This window comes from Ambystoma mexicanum, chromosome 3q, assembly GCF_040938575.1.
Source record: "Ambystoma mexicanum isolate Mex_15411 chromosome 3q, UKY_AmexF1_1, whole genome shotgun sequence".
NCBI lineage: Eukaryota > Metazoa > Chordata > Amphibia > Caudata > Ambystomatidae > Ambystoma > Ambystoma mexicanum.
Genome location: NC_090926.1, coordinates 305088511 through 305111408, shown reverse-complemented (window position 1 = coordinate 305111408; position 22898 = coordinate 305088511). Strand labels below are relative to the sequence as shown.

Here is a 22898-nt window from a genome sequence, read left to right as displayed (position 1 = left end):
TTCCCTCCACTCCCAGGGTCAAAGCTCCAACAAAGGGCTTCCAACGATCTGTTGCCAGTCAGGGCTCCTCAAGGACAGCAGCAGAAGTTGGTCGCCAGGCCTTCTTTGGACGGGTCCACGTTCTCGTCAATCATCTTCAATAATGCAGGATTTCTTCCTGGATCTCTGCATAGCTGTAGGATTCCTCTTCTTATCCAAAGTCATGAGAGTGTTCCAATCAAAGACTGCTGTGGGTCTCATGCAGGCATGCACACCAGACATTCAGGCACCAGTATGTGGATTGAGACCAGACAGTTCCAGTCCACTTCCTGGGAACACACACATGGCCCTGCACTAGCCTGCGAAACCCAAGGCTTTCCCGGGCAGTGAATGACCATGTAAGGAATTTGGTGACCAGGCAGGTCAGGAAGTGGGCCACAAAACAAGATGGCCAAAAGAACAAGCGAAAACCTTGTGGCATGGCCATGTTAGGACACTAGCCACAGTAAGTAGCCAAAATTGGTAAACACAGTAAGGGTAAAGAAAAGTATTGCAAAATTAGTCAAAATCCATCTGCTGCCACCAGCTTGTCTTTAGGCACATCCAAAAGTAACAAAAATCCCCTCTAGTGTATTCTAGGGTCATACAAACATAGCCCCTTTGCACTGTATTGTAAAATGTATTGTGCAATGATAAAAGGTTACCCAAAAGTAGTAACAAAGTCAAAAGACTAAGGGAAACGGTTTCCCAGTACAGACAGCCTCAAGGACTGGTCAGTTTCCACATGACCATTAGCAAAAGCGCAGTGGAGTGAAGCTGAAGGCTTAACTTTGCTGGAAAAAGTCCAGAAAAAGGTCAAAAACAAAAGGTTTGTGGGTCCATAGAAATGGAGGTAAAGTTGCTAAAAAGAGAACTTTCCTAACATTAAGTGTGCAACAATATTTGCCTAGAGGTTTCATTGCTTAGTGTGTAGCTCAAAGGCCTAATAAATCTGTTTTTTATACTTACGGGTCTAACTGGAATTCTTGATGTTTTATGGAAATTAATTTTACACACAAATGAATTGTATTTGTATATTGTGCTGTGAAGGGGGGGGATGACCCCCTGCGCTAGACAAGTGCTAAGGGGAAGCCAGGGGGACAAGTGCCAGGGGCACACAGAGTGTGCCGGGGAATGAAGGTCCCCATGCTAAGTGCGAGGACTGGGCTGGATGGGCTCAATAGGGGTGCAGGCCCGGGGGGTGTGTGTGTGTGTCTCCCCATGCTAAGTGCGAGGAGTGTGTGTGTGTGTGTGTGTGTGTGTGTGTGTGTGTGTGTGTCTCCCCATGCTAAGTGCGAGGAGTGTGTGTGTGTGTCTCCCCATGCTAAGTGCGAGGAGTGTGTGTGTGTGTCTCCCCATGCTAAGGGCGAGGAGTGTGTGTGAGTGTGTCTCCCCATGCTAAGGGCGAGGAGTGTGTGTGAGTGTGTGTGTCTCCCCATGCTAAGTGCGAGGAGTGTGTGTGTGTTTGTGTCTCCCCATGCTAAGTGCGAGGAGTGTGTATGTGTGAGTGTGTGTGTCTCCCCATGCTAAGTGCGAGGAGTGGGTGTGTGTCTCCCCATGCTAAGTGCGAGGAGTGTGTGTGTGTGTGTGTGAGGAGTGTGTGTGTGTGTGTCTCCCCATGCTAAGTGCGAGGAGTGTGTGTGTCTCCCCATGCGAAGTGCGAGGAGTGTGTGTGTGTGTGTGTGTGTCTCCCCATGCTAAGTGCGAGGAGTGTGTGTGTGTGTCTCCCCATGCTAAGTGCGAGGAGTGTGTGTGTGTGTGTGTGTGTGTGTCTCCCCATGCTAAGTGCGAGGAGTGTGTGTGTGTGTCTCCCCATGCTAAGTGCGAGGAGTGTGTGTGTGTCTCCCCATGCTAAGTGCGAGGAGTGTGTGTGTCTCCCCATGCGAAGTGCGAGGAGTGTGTGTGTGTGTGTGTGTGTGTGTCTCCCCATGCTAAGTGCGAGGAGTGTGTGTGTGTGTCTCCCCATGCTAAGTGCGAGGAGTGTGTGTGTGTGTGTGTGTGTGTGTGTGTGTGTCTCCCCATGCTAAGTGCGAGGAGTGTGTGTGTGTGTCTCCCCATGCTAAGTGCGAGGAGTGTGTGTGTGTGTCTCCCCATGCTAAGTGCGAGGAGTGTGTGTGTGTGTCTCCCCATGCTAAGTGCGAGGAGTGTGTGTGTGTGTGTGTGTCTCCCCATGCTAAGTGCGTGTGTGTGTGTGTGTCTCCCCATGCTAAGTGCGAGGTGTGTGTGTGTGTCTCCCCATGCTAAGTGCGTGTGCGTGTGTGCGTCAGACCCGACCCCCCCCCCCCCGCTTGGAGAAGCGTCTGATCTGTACAGAGCTGGAGCTAGAGGACCGAAGGGCTCTAGCAGGGAGGTATCTAGGGAGAGAGAGAGTTGGATGTATCAGTGTCCCAGGCCCCAAACGTCTTGTGGATAATGCAGAGGGTCTTGAACTTGATCCTCGCAGCAACCAGGAGCCAGTGGAGAGATTTTAGGGCTGGAGAGGTGCAGTCCCTGGGCTTGGGGCCAAGGATAAGACTTGCAGTCCTATTCTGTATTAGTTGAAGGGGGCGAAGGGAGGATTGAGGCAGATTGAGGAAGAGGCTGCTGGAGTAGTCCAGCTTAGAAAGGACCAGAGCTCAGGAGACATTTAGTTTATGGGGGAAGGTGAGGAAAGGGTGAATGCCTCTGAGGAGGTGCAGCTGAAAGTGGACCTTCTTGGCAAGGTCTGTGATGTGAGGAGAGGAGAGGGGTCAAAGATGAGACCAACGTTTTTTGCCTCACAAGAGGGTGAAGGGAGGGGGGGCCCATGGAGGGCGGGTCGAGAGTATGAGGGAAGGAGGGAGCTGGGGTCCCAATGAGAAGGAGCTCAGTCTGACATACAAAAAAGGTAGCAGGCGCCCCTCTCTCGAAAGAACAAGGCATGATAACCTGTTCAGTGGTTATTAACCACATTGAGAGTTCGCAGCCATTGCTTTTTGCTCACTGTACCTTCACAGATGGGAAATATCCATTTGCATATCAGTCTTTGTCCCGCCCACAAGGGCAGTCCAGCACCGAAATGCTATGGCAATTCCTCTCCGAACAAGAGTACCATCAGCAACCCCATACACGTGTTTCAGCCTTGTTGGGCATCATCAGTGAGGTGAAGCTGAGCCTCTCTAAGCACAGTGAGCAGGGAGTCCACGTCTGGTTGCCCCCAGGTAACCTAGGGTGACCAACCCCATGTTCCTTTCAAACATACAAAAAAGGTAGCAGGCGCCCCTCTCTCTAAAGAACAAGGCATGATAACCTGTTCAGTGGTTATTAACCACATTGAGAGTTCGCAGCCATTGCTTTTTGCTCACTGTACCTTCACAGATGGGAAATATCCATTTGCATATCAGTCTTTGTCCCGCCCACAAGGGCAGTCCAGCACCGAAATGCTATGGCAATTCCTCTCCGAACAAGAGTACCATCAGCAACCCCATACACGTGTTTCAGCCTTGTTGGGCATCATCAGTGAGGTGAAGCTGAGCCTCTCTAAGCACAGTGAGCAGGGAGTCCACGTCTGGTTGCCCCCAGGTAACCTAGGGTGACCAACCCCATGTTCCTTTCAAACATACAAAAAAGGTAGCAGGCGCCCCTCTCTCGAAAGAACAAGGCATGATAACCTGTTCAGTGGTTATTAACCACATTGAGAGTTCGCAGCCATTGCTTTTTGCTCACTGTACCTTCACAGATGGGAAATATCCATTTGCATATCAGTCTTTGTCCCGCCCACAAGGGCAGTCCAGCACCGAAATGCTATGGCAATTCCTCTCCGAACAAGAGTACCATCAGCAACCCCATACACGTGTTTCAGCCTTGTTGGGCATCATCAGTGAGGTGAAGCTGAGCCTCTCTAAGCACAGTGAGCAGGGAGTCCACGTCTGGTTGCCCCCAGGTAACCTAGGGTGACCAACCCCATGTTCCTTTCAAACATACAAAAAAGGTAGCAGGCGCCCCTCTCTCGAAAGAACAAGGCATGATAACCTGTTCAGTGGTTATTAACCACATTGAGAGTTCGCATTGAGTAACCACATGGGGTTGCTGGTGGTACTCTCGTTCAGATTGGAATTGCCATTGTATTTCGGTGCTGGACTGCCCCTGGGCAGGACAAAGACTGATATGCAAATGGATATTCCCCATCTGTGAAAGGCACCGTGAGTAAAAACAGTGGCTGCGAACTCTCAAGTGGTTAATAACCACTGAACAGGTTATCATGTCTGTTCTTGCGAGAGAGGGGCGCCCGCTACCTTTGTAAAACTATTTGTTAAGGAACCTGGGATTGGTAACCCTAGGTCTCCTGGGGGCAACCAGACGTGGTCTCCCTCTCACTGTGCTTAGAGAGGCATCAGCTTCACCTCACTGATGATCCCCAACAAGGGTGAAACACGTGTATGGGGTTGCTGGTGGTACTCTCGTTCAGATTGGAATTGCCATTGTATTTCGGTGCTCGACTGCCCCTGGGCAGGACAAAGACTGATATGCAAATGGATATTTCCCATCTGTGAAAGGCACAGTGAGTAAAAGCAGTGGCTGCGAACTCTCAAGTGGTTAATAACCACTGAACAGGTTATCATGTCTGTTCTTGCGAGAGAGGGGCGCCCGCTACCTTTGTAAAACTATTTGTTAAGGAACCTGGGATTGGTAACCCTAGGTCTCCTGGGGGCAACCAGACGTGGTCTCCCTCTCACTGTGCTTAGAGAGGCATCAGCTTCACCTCACTGATGATCCCCAACAAGGGTGAAACACGTGTATGGGGTTGCTGGTGGTACTCTCGTTCAGATTGGAATTGCCATTGTATTTCGGTGCTGGACTGCCCCTGGGCAGGACAAAGACTGATATGCAAATGGATATTTCCCATCTGTGAAAGGCACAGTGAGTAAAAGCAGTGGCTGCGAACTCTCAAGTGGTTAATAACCACTGAACAGGTTATCATGTCTGTTCTTGCGAGAGAGGGGCGCCCGCTACCTTTGTAAAACTAGGAGCTCAGTCTGACTCGCATTAAGGCAGAGAGGAGGCAGTGGAGGGAAGCTTGAAAGAGCTGTATGTCGTCCCCATAACACTGGACGTGAGGAGAGAAGGCGGAGATCAAATGGGCTAGAGGGGCAATGTAGATGTTGAAGAGCTGAGGCAAATGAAAAGACCCCCGAGAGACACCGCAGGTGGAGTGTATTATGGGGGGGGAGAGAAAAGGGTCCAGATGAACCTGGGATGGTTGGTCAGAGAGGAAGGATATCAAACAGTCCAGTGCCAGATCTGCGAATTAGAGCCGATTTATGAGGGTGGCATGATCGACCCCATCAAAGGCAGAGGAAAGGTCAAGAAGGATGAGAACAAAAGGAGAGTTGGAATCGAGATTTGAGAGCAAGTCTTGAAGGGTTAGCCAGTCAGGAGGGTTTTTGAGGAGAGGGTGCACAAGCGAGTGCTTGAGGAGTAGTGGGAAGGAGCCAGTGGCAAAGGAGTAATTGCAGAAATCAGCCACGGCTGGAGCAAGGGAGGCAACGTTGTCCTTGATAGTTCGGAAGGAGCAGGGGGCACCTATTTGGAAGAGGCTTTCATAGAGAGAAATTGTCTAGAGACCTCATCTGGTGTTATGGGCGAGAAAGAAGAGAGTAGGAGGGAAAGGGAGAGGGGTGCGGGGAAGGCCTGAGAGTGGGTGAGGGAGAAGGGAGTGTAGAGGAGAGTGAGGACAAGATGTCCTGAGTTTTGGTTATGAAGTTAGAGGATAGTGCAGTGCAGAGGGTCAGGGATGGAAGAGGAGAAGTGGGCACATGAAGACTCTGGCCATAGGGCCCAATGAAAATCTCACTAACACATATCAAGAGGGCACTTAGTAGAGGCTTTGATATTCCCTTACCAGACTCATCCACCACTGGCAGAGCAGAGACCCGCTGCTGAACGAAGATGCCAAGAGCCACATACACAGGGGTGGTGGTCCTCACCAAGGCAATGTTGGAGTATGTGCCAATCTTCAGCTCCTCTAAGCTCTTGGATACAAAGGCTGGCTTTGCTAGCTCGTCAATCTGCAAGGAAGGGATGAGAGAGAGAGCTGAAAAGCCACAATATTGTGGGCCAAGTGTCACACATGGGAGCAGCAACATTGGGTATGGGCATGCAAGGCATCACAGTGGAAACTGGCGCTGGGCAGAAGCTCAAGGGAAATCTCCCTCAACCGTTAACTGCCTCTTAACATTTATCCTACCTTCAATGTGGACACCGTCAAAGGATATACAGCCCAGAGCCCAGGCTAGGGGTAAGTGTGCAATAATGTACCATGCTGGCACATGGAGTCTTTTTTAAGGTGGCATGCATTCAATCCAACAGACCCTCTGAAGACTTCTCAACAATATTGCTTACGGAACAAACTAAACAAACACACAAAGCAAAGGAAGGCTAGCAATGCAACAGCCGATATTAATTCAGAAAAATCTGTCAGTTGCCTTAAGACATTTTGTCTCAGTGTGGAAGGTGAGAATTTTCTTTTTCATCAACACTCCCTGTAGTCCACCACAGAACCACTATTCATTGCTTCAAATCATGCCCTTTATGGAATAGAAAAACACTCAGCACCAGCCTCTTCTCTGTCCTCCAAACAAATGTCTTTGGGGGACTATCTCTGCTGAAGGCCGTTAGGGAGAATTCTCAAAAATGTGCTAATTCCCTCCAGCTCAGAGACACCCCAGCAACTTTGCTGGATTTTGAGGATTTGATTTTTGTAACCTGGAGAGAGCGAGACCCTTTTTTCCCCACTCCCTCATGTATTTGAATGTGATTTCTGAACTTGAACTTTGTGTCTGTTTTGGTTATGGAGACTGACAAACTCCACAGGCATCATCTTTTACATTGTGTTACACAGCACCTTCAGTGCAGTGGCACAGGGAAATCTTTCAGATTTCCGAAGGTTTAAATACCTTCAGTGTGATAAACTACTGTTTCCCAGAGTAGTAAAGTGAAATTGACTTTACTTACATTTGTAACTTTCTAGACCTAGCACACATTATCCTACAATAGGGTGCTGGAGGGGTTACCTAGTCTCCCCTTTGTCTAGCTTCCCATGTAACATTTTTAATGTTACCCTTTCCTCACTGAATTAATGTGGCAGTGGCTTACTTTTAACTACCATGGTGTGATTTACCACAGGCTGCGTTCGCAGCTGCAGTAAAGCACCAAAGGGTGCCATTTTTGTCAAAATGGCCTCGGTCGTCTTTTTTCGCCATTTTTTGTGGAAAGGTCCTTCTTGAGATTTACTTTGCTTGCCAAACCAGGTTTGGCCCCTTTGTCCCCTTTGCCTTTGGCAGGATTCACAAGGGAAGCCTGCCTTTGGCTCCAGGTGTCTGGGGTGGGCAGGAAGTGAGGGAGGCGCCCAAAACTCCCTCTGCTTAGTCTCCTAGGAGACCCAAATGCACTCTTTAGTGATTGGCCGGCTGACTGTGCAGCAAGGACAGCCACCCTGATGGGTGACTGACAGCTGGGCTGGAATGAATGGAAGAGAACTGAAAAGAAGGCAAGGCTTTTGGCTTGGAAGGCAGAGTCGACCACTGGACGAAGGAACTGAAGAACAACTTGAAGAGGGCGCCTGCTGCAACTCCTGGACCGTTGGTTTGCCCAGTGAAGCCCTGCTGCTGTGCTGAAACTCAAAATTTGTATCGACCGAGAAGCTCCTGCAAGAACAACTTCTCCCCTTGAGTTGGTGGGACCAATCAACTCCAAGGTAAGCCACCTGGCCATTCTCTCGGAGCTGGTTGACTTTTCACAAAGTTGCTGCTGGAAACCGAAACGTCAGGGAGAGGAACACCAGATTGTGTGTGTTGCTTTTAAGCAGGCCAAGAGCTCCAGGAAGATCCTCCGGACTCCCAGGAAGCAGGACTGACCGAGCCTGAGCCCCCTCAACAGAGTGTGGGACGCCAGAAGCAAGGAAAGCCAATCTCGACAGCCAGGAACCGCGGTGTTGCCATTTGCAGTGGACACAAGGAGCTCAAACACCGAACAGCCACTTGTTTGAAGATTGCCGGTTGCGAGCGGTGACCGTCCCATTGCAGTGTAGGAGTCCCCAGAAGTCCTCCCTCTTGTCCCCACAACTAAGGCACAGGAACAGTGAGCTCTGCAGAGCTGCTCAGGAACAGAAGTCATCTGCTGCACTTTTTCTTCAATATAAAAGTACTGTAAAAGTCTGAGAGAACTTACCTCTTGCTGTAGAGTTGCTTGCATCTTCTACTACTCACAAGTCTAACAGCTTGTGGCCCTACATTGATTTGTCTTTTTCTTCAAAGACTTCTAAAAACATTGTGCAAAGACTTCTTACTTACCTGCAAGGAAGTGCTTCAGCTCATATAGACTTTTGCCCATTGACTTTGGCTTAGCCTGATTCACTGAATGACTATTGGGGGACCTGAAAGTAATTCTCCGCAGCCTTTGACCTAGTTGATCATCTGCTATTGCATCCAAACGGATCGCTTCCTTTCTGGGTCCCAGAATTGTAAGGGTTTGCGTGGGTGATAAAAAATCTTCTACCTCTCAGACATGTGGAGTCCCTCAGGGTTCCTGTCTGTCGCCGCTGCTCTTCAACCTTTACATCCGGCCCCTTCTCGATCTTTTGAACAAACTAGGAGTGCAATATACGAATTACGCTGATGACACTCAGGTGGTTATTCAGTTGAGTGGCTCATACAGCAGCGATTCGGAAACCATTAACCGAATATATAAGGCCATACAAGATTGGATGGCTTGCAATTCTCTTGCTCTTAATGATAAAAAGACTTGACTCCTTATTGTGGCATCTAAAAACATCCGGGCAAAACTTGATACTAACTACGCCTCTTTCCATATTGCCAATAACACCATCATAGTTCAAAAGAAAGTCAAAACCTTAGCAGCAGTACTTGATGAAGAACTCTCCATGAAAACCCATATTTCCAGCATTAAATCTAGTTGTGGTGCTATAAACAAGAGAATTAGATATATTCGACCATTCATATCGGAAAAGAACTGTGCTCTATTGTCCACTGCATTGATACATTCAAGTTTGGACTGTTGTAACAGCCTCCTGGCGGGCACCACAGCCTCTAACATCCAATCCTTACAAGTGGCACAGAACAATGCCGTGCGTAATATTTTCAATCAGTCACGTCGCACACACATCTCTACTTTTAGGAAAAAACTCCACTGGCTACCTGTCAAACACCGCATAACGCATAAAATGCTTACTACTACCCATAAATGCCTCAGTCTCAGCGGCCCAACCTACCTGTCATCCCGTATAGGCATCAAACCTAACGTGAGGAACCTTCGCTCTTCTGCGGTCACTCTCAATTATCCTAAATTTAGGACAGCCAAATTTGGAGGTACTACATTGGATGCTCAGGGTCCCCTTTTATGGAACACACTTCGTTGGTATACGGCAGATCCAGAGCTATACAGCGTTCAAACGTGCCGTAAAGACTCACTTATTTAACCTGGAATAATCTCCTGACTCGCTTCTCCATCTGCCTCTTATGCTTGTTTGTCTTTGTCTTGTTCTTTGTGCGCCCTGAGGCCCACGGGCATGTTGGCGCGTTACAAAAATTAAAATAAATAAATAAATTGACTGCTTAAAGAATATTTGTGGTCTCTTGTATGTTCTAATAACATTTTCCTTTGACTTACTCTTAAATGGCACTAAATACAACAGTGATATATTAATGTCCCCAGCACCCTAACTATTGAAGTCACCTGAGGGTGTAGGTTGTGTCTGTGGGCAATCCCAAAAGGGTACTCACTGCTTTAGAGATATTAAGAGTGTGTATTTTGTCAAGTATATTTGAGTGTTACTGTTATATTGCTCCCTTCTGAAGAAGGCTTACTCTGACTGATAAATTAATAATTGTTTATTCAAGAAACCTTGACTGTAAGAGTTTATTTGAATACTTGTCACTGTGAATCTCTGTGTAACTCCCCTACAGCACACATTGACCCCTCTTGAGATAAGCCTGGCTGCTCAATCACGCTACCAAAACTGTGTAGTACAAGCTTATACCCAAGTTTGGGTTTCTTATTACCTGTAGTCAGGGTTGTTGTAGTGCACCCAAAGGGTACTGCATACAATCGTGCCTAACAAAGGTTCTCAGAGAAGCTTTGCCAATGCTCATATTGTGAGCATGCCTGTAATTTCATAATCGTCATTTTGCAAGTGCTCATGGTGTGCAAACCCTTAAACAACTGGTGTCACTAGTTAACGGCTTTGACATTCAAATGGTAGGTGTTAGGGAAGAATGTCCACATCCCTCTGGCGAGAGATCATTTAACCTAAAGGCTAGGCAGGGTTTCCAATCAGATGAAAGACCAGACTCTATAGTGTTAGCTATGGCAGAGAAGCCAGGCTCAAGTCAAAGAAGGAGGTAGGCTGGTAGTGAATACAGTTATTCCCAATAGTAACCCATAGATAATACTGAAAATTACACATCTTACAGTAAAATCACATATAGAATATATATACCAGAAATAAAGTGTTCAAAAAGAATATCGATAAGGTTAAGTACTTCGGGTTAATCATAACACACCGTAGGGCACACTATGTATAGAAACAGTAATGGACCATAGACAAACTATGTCCACTCCTAAGCTGAATGCATGTACACTATATAGTACATATAGGACCTGGGAGGGACAGGGGGAGAGGGGCGCGGTTATCAGTTGGCCAACAAAAGATGGGATACAATTAGGGTAAAAATACAAGAGATTCATATGGTTTTATTACACTCCTCGCAAAGCAGTGATACAAAAGAACCAACAGTGAGCTACAGTAACAGTACCTTTCCAAATGCAGGAGTGTAATGGAGAGATTTAACATTTTACAATAGATCAGGAGTATAGGCTAAAATTCCACTCACTTTTTTTCAAACTCCAAGGAAGATTCAGGCAAATTCCCTAAGTACAGGCGAGTACCTCAATCCCATTGAGCGATAGAAGACCTTCTCAAAGAGTTCCAGTTTTAGGTTGGACGCCACAAAAGCTCCTGCAAGAAGGGACGCAAAGTAGTATCCCAACTAATTTAAGTCAATGGCAAACCATGGAAACCCACTACAATGGATCCATGGGACAGGAGGGTACATTCAAAGAATAACCCACCAGCTCAGTATTCAGAATAAGTACACATGGCACCAGTTTCAGAGAACTTTGCTCAGGAACATCAAAATAACTTGGGAAGTACAAATCATATGTTGCAGCGAGAGTTACAGTATCCTGTCACCCAGAGACTTGACCTCCAGAGCAGCAACAACCCAAAATAATATGAGTCTACTTTCCAAGCAGGGTGACCCACTAGCCAAGAGTAAAAACAACAATGGAGATAGCAGACAAAGGGGTGGGAACCTGACCAAGAGGATCTAGTTGGCTCTGAGTGCAAAACTGAGCAGCCAGCCAGCTGTGACCCAAGACAGCCCAAAGAAGGAGCAATGGCGGTGTAGTGGTGTACTATCAATCTTCTGGATAACAAAGGCTTCTTACCTTGATGTCCTAAATTCAGAAGGACTAGAAAGAAAGCCCATAAAATGGGTAAGAGTAGGACTTCGAAAAAAATACATTAGTACCCCAATGGCTACTTTAAGGGAGGCGTGGTATCACAAGTATGACAAGGACAGGACCTACAAGTTTCAAAACCTTTATTACATTCTTGGGGTTTGGAAAAACAACTAATTTGCCCTATAGCTATGATGGGAGTAGCCTCTACCATCAAATAATAAAGAAAACACAGTCCTAGTTAGTCTATGTCAAATCAAAATGTCCTATACTAAAAAGAAGAAAAAAAATGCCTGCCCTAGCCCTTCTACAAAAAGTGTGTTAAGGGTAATATGTATGCAAAGTTAAGTCAGTGTTATAAAAAAGGATCAAGATGGCTGAGTCAGCTCTCCTCCCCACGTTGGACAGCACGGAGTAAGGCGGCCCCGTAGACAGTATGGCACACACTGGCTCAGGTTATCAAAAAAATGCAGTTCAAAACGTGGGTCTAGGCCCACTTGGCCTTCCACGCTAAAGTCACTTAAGTTCACCAAAGTTTCTTTCACAGTTTAAAAAAAAAAAAAAAAGAGAAAATCATGTAGGTCTCCCTCTGTCAGGCTCAGGCCTCTCAACAAAAGTACCCGATTCAACGAAGATCTCCCTCAGCCGGGCGGGGACCTCGCAATCACAGCACTTGCAGGGGCTCCCTTCCCCAAGCTTTATTCAGACTCGTTAGGGCTCCTTTCCCACCGTTCTAGGTCTACCTCAGCCGGGCTTGGACCTTTCACTGATGCCGAATGTGCAAGGCTTTTTCGATAGACCTCTGCAGGACCACTTCGACTTTCACTTCAGTTCTCTCTTATGGTTTTTGCCTCGGCCTCTTGGTAGTTCCATAACAATATCAGAAAAGTTCAAAGAAATCTTTCTCTTAAAGCAATCACCTTTTAACTTCCTCCTTCGTCAGGGTTTGTCTTAACAATCGCGTATTTCACAGTTTGTTCACTTGGTAGCTTTATAACAAAACAAACATATCGCTGAGTGGGGGCGTGGCCGGCGAGCGATGGATGAAGAGGTGAAGCCTTAGAGCTCCCACTCCAGGTGCGCAATTATCTGCTAAATATTCTGCAAAAGTTCACCCGGAGAGTTGAACTTCACAGCAAAGTGCACCGGAGCAGTGGGGGCACCCGTAGGGTGCTTCATAAGTCGGAAGACGACGTATTGTTTCCTAAAGAGGAATGATCGCAGCGAGAGTGGACAGGGGACCGTTAGTCCACAAGATCGCCGCCGGCAACAGGGGAAGAGACAGGTGAGCCAGCGGGAAAGGACAGCCAGACCCGTACACCCATCCTGACTTGGGCACAAGACTACATCGGGAAGTGGCGAGGGAGATGTGGATCGCTCCGGACGTCGCCTGTCTCACCTTACATCTGCGGCGCGGGAGATCTGAAGCGGAGCCGGAGGAGTAGCTGCTAGAGGACGCTGCGGTCAGAGTATCAGCGGATCCGGCGTCAGACAGGAAGGTGACAGCAGGTAGACCCCAGGCTGCCGTACAAAGGTGCCGCATTGAAACATTAAGAGAGCGTGGAAGACCGGCCTGCCGGAGCAGAGAGCAGGCAAGTAGGAGCCTCCACGCACAGAAATGAAATCAGTTCTGCCAGAATATAAACAGATACGTGGTCCTCGAGCAACAGGTGCTGAGGAACAACGTGGAGAAGTGGAGAGAGGAGAGCCGGTCCGCAGGGGGCACCCTTCTTTTCATACTGCATCAGAAGGAGGAGCAGAACGTCACAGATAAAAGGAGACGTCCGGCACTGGACGCACCAGACAGCTGCCAAAAGGAAGCGGTAGCCCAGAAGGTTAGGAGAAGCCCTGGTGGCAAGGCGAGGAGCTCCGGGAGATCAAGCCAGAGGGGTTGTGGTAGACAGGTACATTGGGCCCAGGGGAAAGGGCTGAGCACCCGCCTGCGAGGGTACCCGGGGGAAGAGAAGCCCGGACCGGCATTTGGCGGACGGAGGAAGAGTCTACTGCCCCCTACCCCACCCAGCGGTTGGGCCAGAGAGTGCCAACGGAGGGCCCGGGGACAATCACGAGCCGACAGCAGCGGGAGCAAGCAATAAGCTCTGAAACGACACAGCAGGGGGATTGGCGGCATATATGAGCCCAGAAAGCAAAAGGGGACACTGAATTGAACGAAGGATATCGCATCAGGCAGTGCAACAGAGGAGTTCAGGGCCACACAAAAACAAAAGGAGCGGAAGGCGGCGGGGAGCCGGGATAAGTACTGGCAAGTGAGCACATAACATTTCAGCAAAACAGGAAAAGGGGAAAACGGAACAAAGATAGTCACGTGCCCTCAGAGGAGACCCTTTGGTTACAGAGGGAAAATTGTACAATCACAATCCAAAGCTGACACAGTATGTGATATGCATGGTTGCAGGCATATACCAAAGCATAAAATGAAGTGAGGCCCAAGGAGGAGGGGTCCCGAACCGAAGGAAGGGAGGAGGCCACAACGCCAACTGTGCAACACCGGTCACAGGAACACTCCCCTCTGTGGGAAAACAGTTAGAAGGTGCCACGGTATACGCGCTGACTCCAGTGAGGGGAATAAGACAGCAACAAGGGGCCACATCCCTGTTTAAACGCAATAGATATTCCAGCCAGTCTTCCTCCACGGCTGAAACCATGACCACGACTAAGCCACCCGACACCTGCACAATGGTGAAAGGACAGCAGAAGATTGACCATTTTGCAGCCCCCAAACCGAAACTGACCCAAGAAGCACAGTGAAGAGGACGACTCTACAGAGTCTGTGGCAGAGAGGAGCGAGAGTGTCACGTTTGAATGGCTGATGGCAGCCATCAGAGACCCGCGTGCATCGCTGGAAGGAAAAATACAGGAGGTTGGGATAGATGTATCCCTGCTGCGAGCTGACCTACACAAGACCAGTGAAAGAGTGACGGAGATGGAGCAACGCGTAAGCACAGTAACCACGCTTAAGAACCAGGTGTGAGGGCTCATTGGAGCAACATGTGGGCTTGACATGAGAGCAGAGGATTCTAAAGGGCGCTCCCGCCGCAATAACATATGGCTGGTGGGGGTTCCGCAGGGCCGGGAGGGCCCCGGCGCAAAACTATAAGTGGAAAAATGTATCCAGGAAACCCTCCACTCAAAGTGTCTATCGAAACTCTTCACAATAGAGAGGGCGCATCGGGAGCCGGGCAGATCACCACCAGGGGGACAAACCAGGGCAATAATTGCCAAACTACTGAACTTTAGAGACAGAGACACGATATTACAGGTGGCACGCAAAGCCGGATACATCGAAACAGACAATGCCAGAATTCTGATCTTTTCGGACTTTACACAGGAGGTACAGAAGCAGAGGAGGTCCATTGACTCAACTCGCCGCAAATTGCGTGAACTAAACCTCTGCTACATGACAATTTTCCCGGCAAAGCTGAAAGTAATGGACGGGGGACGGTCAGTCATATTCACTTCACCGAAAGACGCCTGGGAATGGTTGGATGGAAGAACCCAAGAAAGCAGGGTCAGATCCGGAGGAGCAGCAGCGTAAGGACGGAGGCGAACCCTCATATGCAAGGTAGGAGGAGTATGGCATGGAGGACTTTGGACGTTGTGCCCAACACCGCCGGGAAGGGGGGGGTTGACGATGCTCATTATGCAGAACAGGTAACAGAATGTTGCAACAATGGCTGCAGCGGAGAGACCCCAGCCAAACCCAATATTGGGACTTACCCAACGCACCAACAAGAGATTTGTGCCGAAGGTTTAGCCCAATTGTAACAAGTTGAAGCATTTGAAGGGGAGGGAGGAAGGGCCAGGGAGTTGGGGAGATGCAGGGGGGAGCTGGGGAGTTAGGAGACAGTTACTTATCGGGGGGTTGGGGACAGTTTAGACCTCAGTGCTCGCCAGATTCAGGGGGGAGGATATCGGATTAAATGGTCTCAAAACCAGGGCGCACCCACAAGGAAATGGTATCGACATAGTCAAGGGTGGGACCCGCCTTAGAATAGGCACATGTAATGTGCAGGGTTTGGGGAACAGAGGGAAGAGGATTAAAGTGGGACAATACCTGACAATTGGCCCTACCACAGGAGACATATCTACAGGGTGAGGCACTAAAAAGACTGGAATCCAAGTGGGGGTTGGGGGGATGGCAAAGTGTTTAGGACCTTGTATTCTACATACGCGAGGGGAGTCCTGATCTGGGTGGCTCCCGGAGTCCCTTTGCAGGTGGAGCACACAATGGGGGATACAGAGGGTAGGACGATAGCCTTAGTGGTTCAGTGGGAGGAGCAGCACATCTGCTTAGTAAACTCCTATGCCCTGAACGTGGACGACAGGTCCTACTTCACCTCAGTGATGGGAATGATGAGCGGCCAGCGGGTAGGACTATATATCTGGGGGGTGGGGGGTGGAGGGAGATTTCAATTGTCCTATAGACCCAGAACTAGATGGCACAGGGAAAGGGGGCATAACGAAATCAATGGCGAGAGAGGCGCTGAAACATGTGGTTGAGAGACCATGCCTTGTAGATCTTTAGAGAGAAACACATGGAGCAGAAAAGGGGAACTCCTTTCGTTCGGGTGTACATGGGTCATTCTCCAGACTGGATCATTTGTCCGTGGGGAGGGAGCACTTTGACCAATTTCGCAGCTCGACATACTTGGATAGAACAATATCGGATCATTCACGCTAGTCACAAGGGCTGAAGGGGTGTGTAACCAATCCAATCCGAAGCTGTGGCGCATGAGACAAGTACTAATGGGGGATGTAGGTAATGTGCAGACCTTGACTGAGGCGATCACGTCATTCTTTGAACTAAATGAGGGTTCGGTGACTGATGTGAGTACAGTGGGAGGCATTTAAAGCGACACAGGGGTGTATATGTCCCAAGCGGTAGGGGTCCAGAGACCGCACGATAACACTGTTAAACCCCTGGAGGGCGAAATAAGGCTACTGGAGATTGATCACGAAGGGGGCCAGCAGGTAGGGGAAGTACTGGCAGAGAAACTGGCTTCGCATAGGGACGCCCTAACCTCACTAGAGCAATTTGACAAGGGACTGTATACAGCCGGACTCCATGGGGAAGGCGACAAGGCGGGCGGCTTTTGGCTTGGCTAATCAGGCCAGTGATGGCTCAGGTCAAAACCGTGGGGATGACGTTGGAGACATCCGTGGGGTAGAGGCCCAGGTTAACTTCCTACATAAGAACAATGCCTACTACCTACGGTTGTTGAGAGCAATTCGACAATATCTTAATGAGGAGAAGAACAAGTTACTTTCTTACCTGGTAACGTTCTTTCGATGGGATGGTCCGACGACGTATTCCATATCTATGACAGGTAATGTCCACAGCTGTGCTGCTTCGGAAAATCTTTGGCGTCTGCGTCCTGCGTCGATGACGTTGATGCGCCGTCCCCGAGGACCTCCTCCGACGGCACCCGATGTGATAAGTAGGACGCACGACGCCCATACCCTCAGTTATAGTTTTTTCCCAGAACGTGTGCCACCAGTTTTCTGCCAGTCATACACACAAGGCCTTGCTGAACGCAAGCTGCAATCGCAAATGAAATTCTGCAGCGGGGAAGGCAGGGAGGGAGCGATATGGAATACGTCGTCGGACCATCCCATCGAAAGAACGTTACCAGGTAAGAAAGTAACTTGTTCTTCGAGGGGATCGGGTCCTCCGACGTATTCCATATCTATGACAGACTCCCAAAGCAGTACCAAGCAAGGAGGTAGGAAAGAATTTAGAATACAAATTTAGCATGCCCAATCAAATTGCGGAATAGAGAACAACCTTGCCAAAGGCCAGATCTTGCCCTCTGATGGAATCGAGGGAATAGTGACGTACAAAAGTATGTACTGAAGCCCAGGTGGCTGCATCACAGATGTGACGAATAGGAACTCCCCTCTGCAGGGCAGTAGACGCAGCCACTCCTCTGGTAGAATGGGCTCGCAAGCCAGCCGGATGGTCCTTACCCGCCAAGCGGTAACACTCGGAGATAGCTAAAATAATCCAACGAGACAAAGTCTGTTTCGTCACAGCTTGTCCCAAACGCTTTCCAACGTAACCAATGAAAAGTTGATCGTCCACTCTGACCCGGGACATGCGCGAGATATAAAAGCTCAATGCTCTCCTAGGATCAAGCCTATGGAGCCTCTCCTCTTCCTTACCAGGATGTGGAGGAGGATAGAACGCCGGAAGAACAACTTTCTGGCTCAAATGAAATTCCGAAACCACCTTCGGAAGAAAAGAAGGACGAACTCTAAGGACAACCCTTGTCCTTGTGAAATACAGTGAAGGGTGGCTTAACTGAAAGTGCCTGTAACTCACTCGCTCGCTCTGCGAGCAGAAGTAACAGCAACTAAAAACACAGTTTTCAGAGTTAACAGCCTCAAAGGCCAAGAATGTAAAGGCTCAAACGGAGCACCCATAAGAAACTTAAGAACAAGGTTCAAATCCCAACCTGGCACCAAAAAAGGTGACGGAGGGAACACATTAGTGAGCCCTTTCAAAAACTGCGAAATTAAAGGAATCTTAAAATATGAACACTCTTCAGACGAGCGCTTAAATATGGACAGCGCCGCCAGGTAACCTTTAATGGTCCCCACTTGCAAGCCCCTGTGGGGCAAAGAAAGCAAAAAAGACAAAACCATGGGAATGTCGCATTTAAAGGATCCACATTCTGAACTCTGCACCAGTCACAGAACTTTCTCCAACGGCAACGGTACAGAGAATACCATCCCTTGTTCCTCTCCGCTACAGGCACCAGTTCTATGGCGCCTTTCGCCAGCAGGGCTTGAATTTCCTGCGCAAGGAGCGGATCCGGACTCTTCAAAGAGAGGTTCCCTGGTGGATTGTCATGAGGCCTCTGCCGAAAAGGAAGACAGTAGCCGTGGGTTATGATCTCCAGAACCCACACATCCGAAGTAATGGCTTGCCACTCTACAAGATGCTGCACCAGCCTTCCCCCAACCGGCGAACCATGGGACCTGGCCTCATGACTGAGTGGTAGCGGCTGCGGCGTTGCCTGAGGGCAAAGAGGCAACTGCCCGAGCAGCCTTGGCACCTCGAGTACCTTTGTTTCCACCTCTGGCAATCTTACGATGGCCTCTTTGACTGCTAGCTTCTCTCGCTTTACTGAAGGACGAATAATAGCGAAAGGAACCTCCCCTCCATTGCTGTCCCCTAGGACGAAAAGGCAGAGGTTGGCGAACTGCAGCGCCCAACGACTTCGCTGCAGCTTTGGAGGTCTGCAACCTCTCAAGGCTCTCGTCAGCCTCGCTGCCAAAAAGGTGTTCACCGTCAAAGGGCATGTTGAGGAGGCGGGACTGCACATCAGGAGCGAACCCAGACTTCCTCAACCACGCAAACCTGCATATTACGGTGCTCGCCGCCAAGGACCGGCTGACACAATCCGCCAAGTCCAAACCCGACTGAACGGCCTCACACATGGCATCCTTGCCATCCTGAACCATATCAAGGAAACCATCCCGTTCGTCCCCTTCGGGAATATGATCAGCCGCTAATGCAACACAGTTCCACAGAGTGTGTGTGAAACAAGACAAGGCACATATGGAGTTGGCCGCCTGAAGCGTCATACCCCCAGAAGAAAACACTTTCTTCGCCCAGCCGTCAAAACGTTTGTCGTCCCTATCCGGAGGGATGGTATGATACGACGCCTGCTTAGCCGGGGCCGTAGCCGCCTGCACCACCAAACTCTCCGGGGTGGGTGCCTAGACAAGTAGCAGGGGTCGCTACTGGCTGGACGGTATTTTCGCGACAAAGACTTGCCCACTGCCGGGAGACTCTCCGGAGCAGTCCAAGCCGCCGCCACCCTTCTCTGCAAAGCCATATGAAAAGGCAAAACCGGGTCAGTGGGTGGACCGAGATCAAGGATGTCCGGGAGATCATCCTGAACGAACTCCCCTGGGGGAGCTGACCAACCCAAGTACTCGGTAAACCCGAGACATGAGTCGCCGATATGACGAATCGGCATGAGTGCCAGGCTCCGGCCGACAAAACTCCACCTCCGGAGAGGTGTCCAGTCCACTGGCATCATGCAGTGACTGCCTCAGGTCATCAAACTGACTATGGCCCGAGATAAGGTCATCCGGAACCGTAACCGGAACCAGGCCGCCATCAGAGCCTTCATCACCCTCTGAAATATACTCCAGGCGAAGAGAGGAAGACCTCTGCGGACCAAAGCAGTGCCGGACCTTAGCCATAGCCTTTTTAGGGGCAAACCCCGTGCCACGGGGCCCCTCCGACACCACTGCCTCGAAAGGCATCGAGGGCGCTGAGCGAGTCGGCGTCGACAGAAAAGGCGTCGAGGGAGCCGAGCAAGTCGGCGTCGACAAAAAAGGCATCAACGTCGGGCGAATCGGCATTGACGTCAGCTGCAACGCCTCCAGCATCTGCGGCGTCGACACAGTCCTCGAAGCCGGAGCTCCGAGCGTGTCTCTCGACAACCTGGGCACCGACGGCGTCAACGACCCCCTCGAAGACGGAACCTCGAGAGAAATCGTCGACGACCTCGGCGCCACAGGCGTCGACGAAGACGGCACAGGATCACACGGTCTTGAGCGCGTCGAGGACAGGGACATGGAACGGACATGGCGAGAACGGCTACCCTTGTCCGAGCGGGACCTCTCCTGCGAGCCGTGCCGAACACCCGGGGACGAAGGAGTACGGGCGGTGTCTCTTGACTGGTGCCGACCGTCCCACTCGGAGACGCAGATGCACCGGTGCCCTGCGATTCCAGAATCGCTAGCATCTGCTTCCCGAAGGAAGCCCATTCCTCCGGTGTCGCTTGCATGGAGGGATAAGCGACCCGCCGAAGGGCGGAGTCCTTGGAAGAGGACGGGGAAGGCGACCTATGCCGGCACTTCCGGGAATGCCTAGAAGAGGCGGAGGAGTGGCGAGACTGACTCCTGGAAGGAGACCCACCGGACTTCCGACGACGCAGAGTCACCCCTCGAGTCATCGGTCGAAAGCCCTGCAGACCTCGACTTCCGGGGCTTAGACACCCGACCTACCGACAGTTTCTTCTTGCGTTCTCGCAAGGCCTTCGCAGTGAGCGACTGGCAGTCGACAGTCTTCCGTATCGTGGGCATCCCAGAGGCACCAGAGTCAGGCGTCGTGCGAGTCCGTGACATCTTGGACCCACAGTCCCCGCAGTTCTTGAAGCCCGGACGCTGGGTCGAAGATGAAAAAGACATTGCCACAAACAGGTCTTCACAGCAACCGAACAGGTTCAACGAACCGAGAAAGAAAACAGCAACTCCAACGAGTCGAGGCGTACCGAGATTCACGAAGCAAACACGTTTGCAGACAAAAACGGAACTGAGGCTCTGGGCGTCGTGCGTCCTACTTATCACATCGGGTGACGTCTGCCGTCGGAGGAGGTCCTGGGGGACGGCGCATCGACGTCATCGACGCAGACGCCAAAGATTTTCTGAAGCAGCACAGCTGTGGACATTACCGGTCATAGATATGGAATACGTCGGAGGACCCCAATCCCCTCGAATACGGCAACCATTGCCAGGGCCATTATCCTTTCTCGCCTGGACTATGGAAATGCATTGTTGCTTGGGGCCACAAAGAAGGGGATGGAGAGATGCCAGGTCATGGAGAATCATGCAGTTCGCATTGTTAAAGGGATTAAGAAAAGAGGCTGTATCGGAGAGAAGAAACGCTTTACACTGGCTAAGGATAGAAGAAAAGATTTTATTTAAATCCCTGACCATAGTGCACAGGTGCTTGCATGGCTCGGTTCCCATGTATCTCAAGAAACAGTTCGCAAGATACACTCCCAGATGGTATCCGAGATCCGAAACACAAGACAGGTTAGAAGTGCCCCTGTTTGGTAGAGCAACAGAAGTGGCCCAGGCCTTCCCAGTGCAGGCAGCACAACAGTGGAAAAAGCTACCCCCGTCTCTATCTGACTTTCAGGAAGCATCTAAAAACTCACTTGTTCAAATGAGTCCACTCTGAGATTAGAAATAGACTATACATCTCTGCTGCCATTGTTTGCCATTCTTGCATGCTCTACGTTCATACGCCCTGATGCCTGCGTGTTTCTGGTGCTTTACAAGCATGTAAATAATAATAATAATAATAATAATAATAAAAGGGGGCACTGTACCTTCCTATACTGCAAATTAACAAGGGGGGTCCTGGGAGTCCCTCTGCCAGACATTAGTCCTGGTTACTAGAGACCTACCCAGAGTCTTTAGCTCACTATCTTTCACAGAGAAGAAACATCCCAAACATATCAGTCTTTGTCCTGCCCTGGGGCAGTCCAGCACCGAAATGCTAGGCAATTCTTCTCTGAACAAGAGTACCAACAGCGTCTCCAGACACGTGTTTCGGTCTGGTTGGACCTCATCAGTAAGGAGGAGCTGTGCCTCTCTAAGAGTAGTGAGCAAGGGGTCCACGTCTGGATTCCCCTAGTAACTTAGGGTGAGACGGAACAAGTTACTTACCTGTAACTGTTCTCCAGCATGGGTCTGGCATGGATTCACATGCTCATGAATATTCCCAATATTCCCCGTCGTCAGGCCGGGAATCCTCGGTATAGAAAAAAAATCAGTATCAGTTTTGTTTATCTGTCTTTCTTAGTAGCAACCAATCACTGGTCTCTGGGTCATACTGCCCCCAGCCAATGACTGCCCTCTCCCTAAGCCCCGGCTCCGGCAGCCATCCTCATATTTGGTAGCACATAAAGTGGCAGTATGACCAAGTGAAGAGCCGCAGAGGGGTAGGCGGGAGGGTTTGCATGTGAATCCATGCCAGACCCATGCTGGAGAACAACAGTTACAGGTAAGTAACTTGTTCCTTCTCCAGCATGGGGTCTGGCATGGATGCACATGCTCATGAATAAGAGAATACATAGCAGTACACACATGCACAACCACGGGAGGTGGCAACAGGCTCAACATTAAGCAATACAACAACTCAACATTAAGCAACTCTTACCTCCTCACCAGGCTCACCTTAGGCGAACAGGTTGCGCAGCACTGCTTGGCCGACCCTGGACTCCTCCCTGGAGTCCCGATCGACGCAGTAGAATCTTGTGAAGGTGTGCGTCGACCTCCACGTCGCAGCCCTGCAGATGTCCAGCAGGGGCACACCAGACAAGAACGCCGTGGTAGCAGCGATTGCTCTGGTCGAATGGGCTCTTGGACGGCCGGGCAGCTGTCGGTTTGCCAACCGGTGACAGTGCATGATGCAGCCGGACAGCCATCTGGAAATGGAAGTCGTCGAGGGAGCCTTCCCTTGATTCACAGTCCCAAAGTTCACAAACAGCTGTGACGTCTTCCGAAAACTCTTCGTGCGGTCCACATAGAACTTCAGCGCTCTAGCTAAATCC

At 50.0% G+C, this 22898-nt stretch overlaps 1 protein-coding gene across 3 annotated transcripts in view; it reads right to left on the bottom strand.

The window, feature by feature from the left end:
- The window catches only part of PRKAG1 (protein kinase AMP-activated non-catalytic subunit gamma 1), a 458467-nt gene that overhangs the window by 182447 nt on the left and 253122 nt on the right, over nucleotides 1-22898 (bottom strand). For all 3 annotated transcript variants that reach the window (XM_069653840.1, XM_069653841.1, XM_069653842.1), the window contains exon 9: nucleotides 5879-6044. In XM_069653840.1, coding sequence (XP_069509941.1) covers nucleotides 5879-6044 — 166 coding nt within the window. The remainder of the gene's footprint in view (nucleotides 1-5878; nucleotides 6045-22898) is intronic.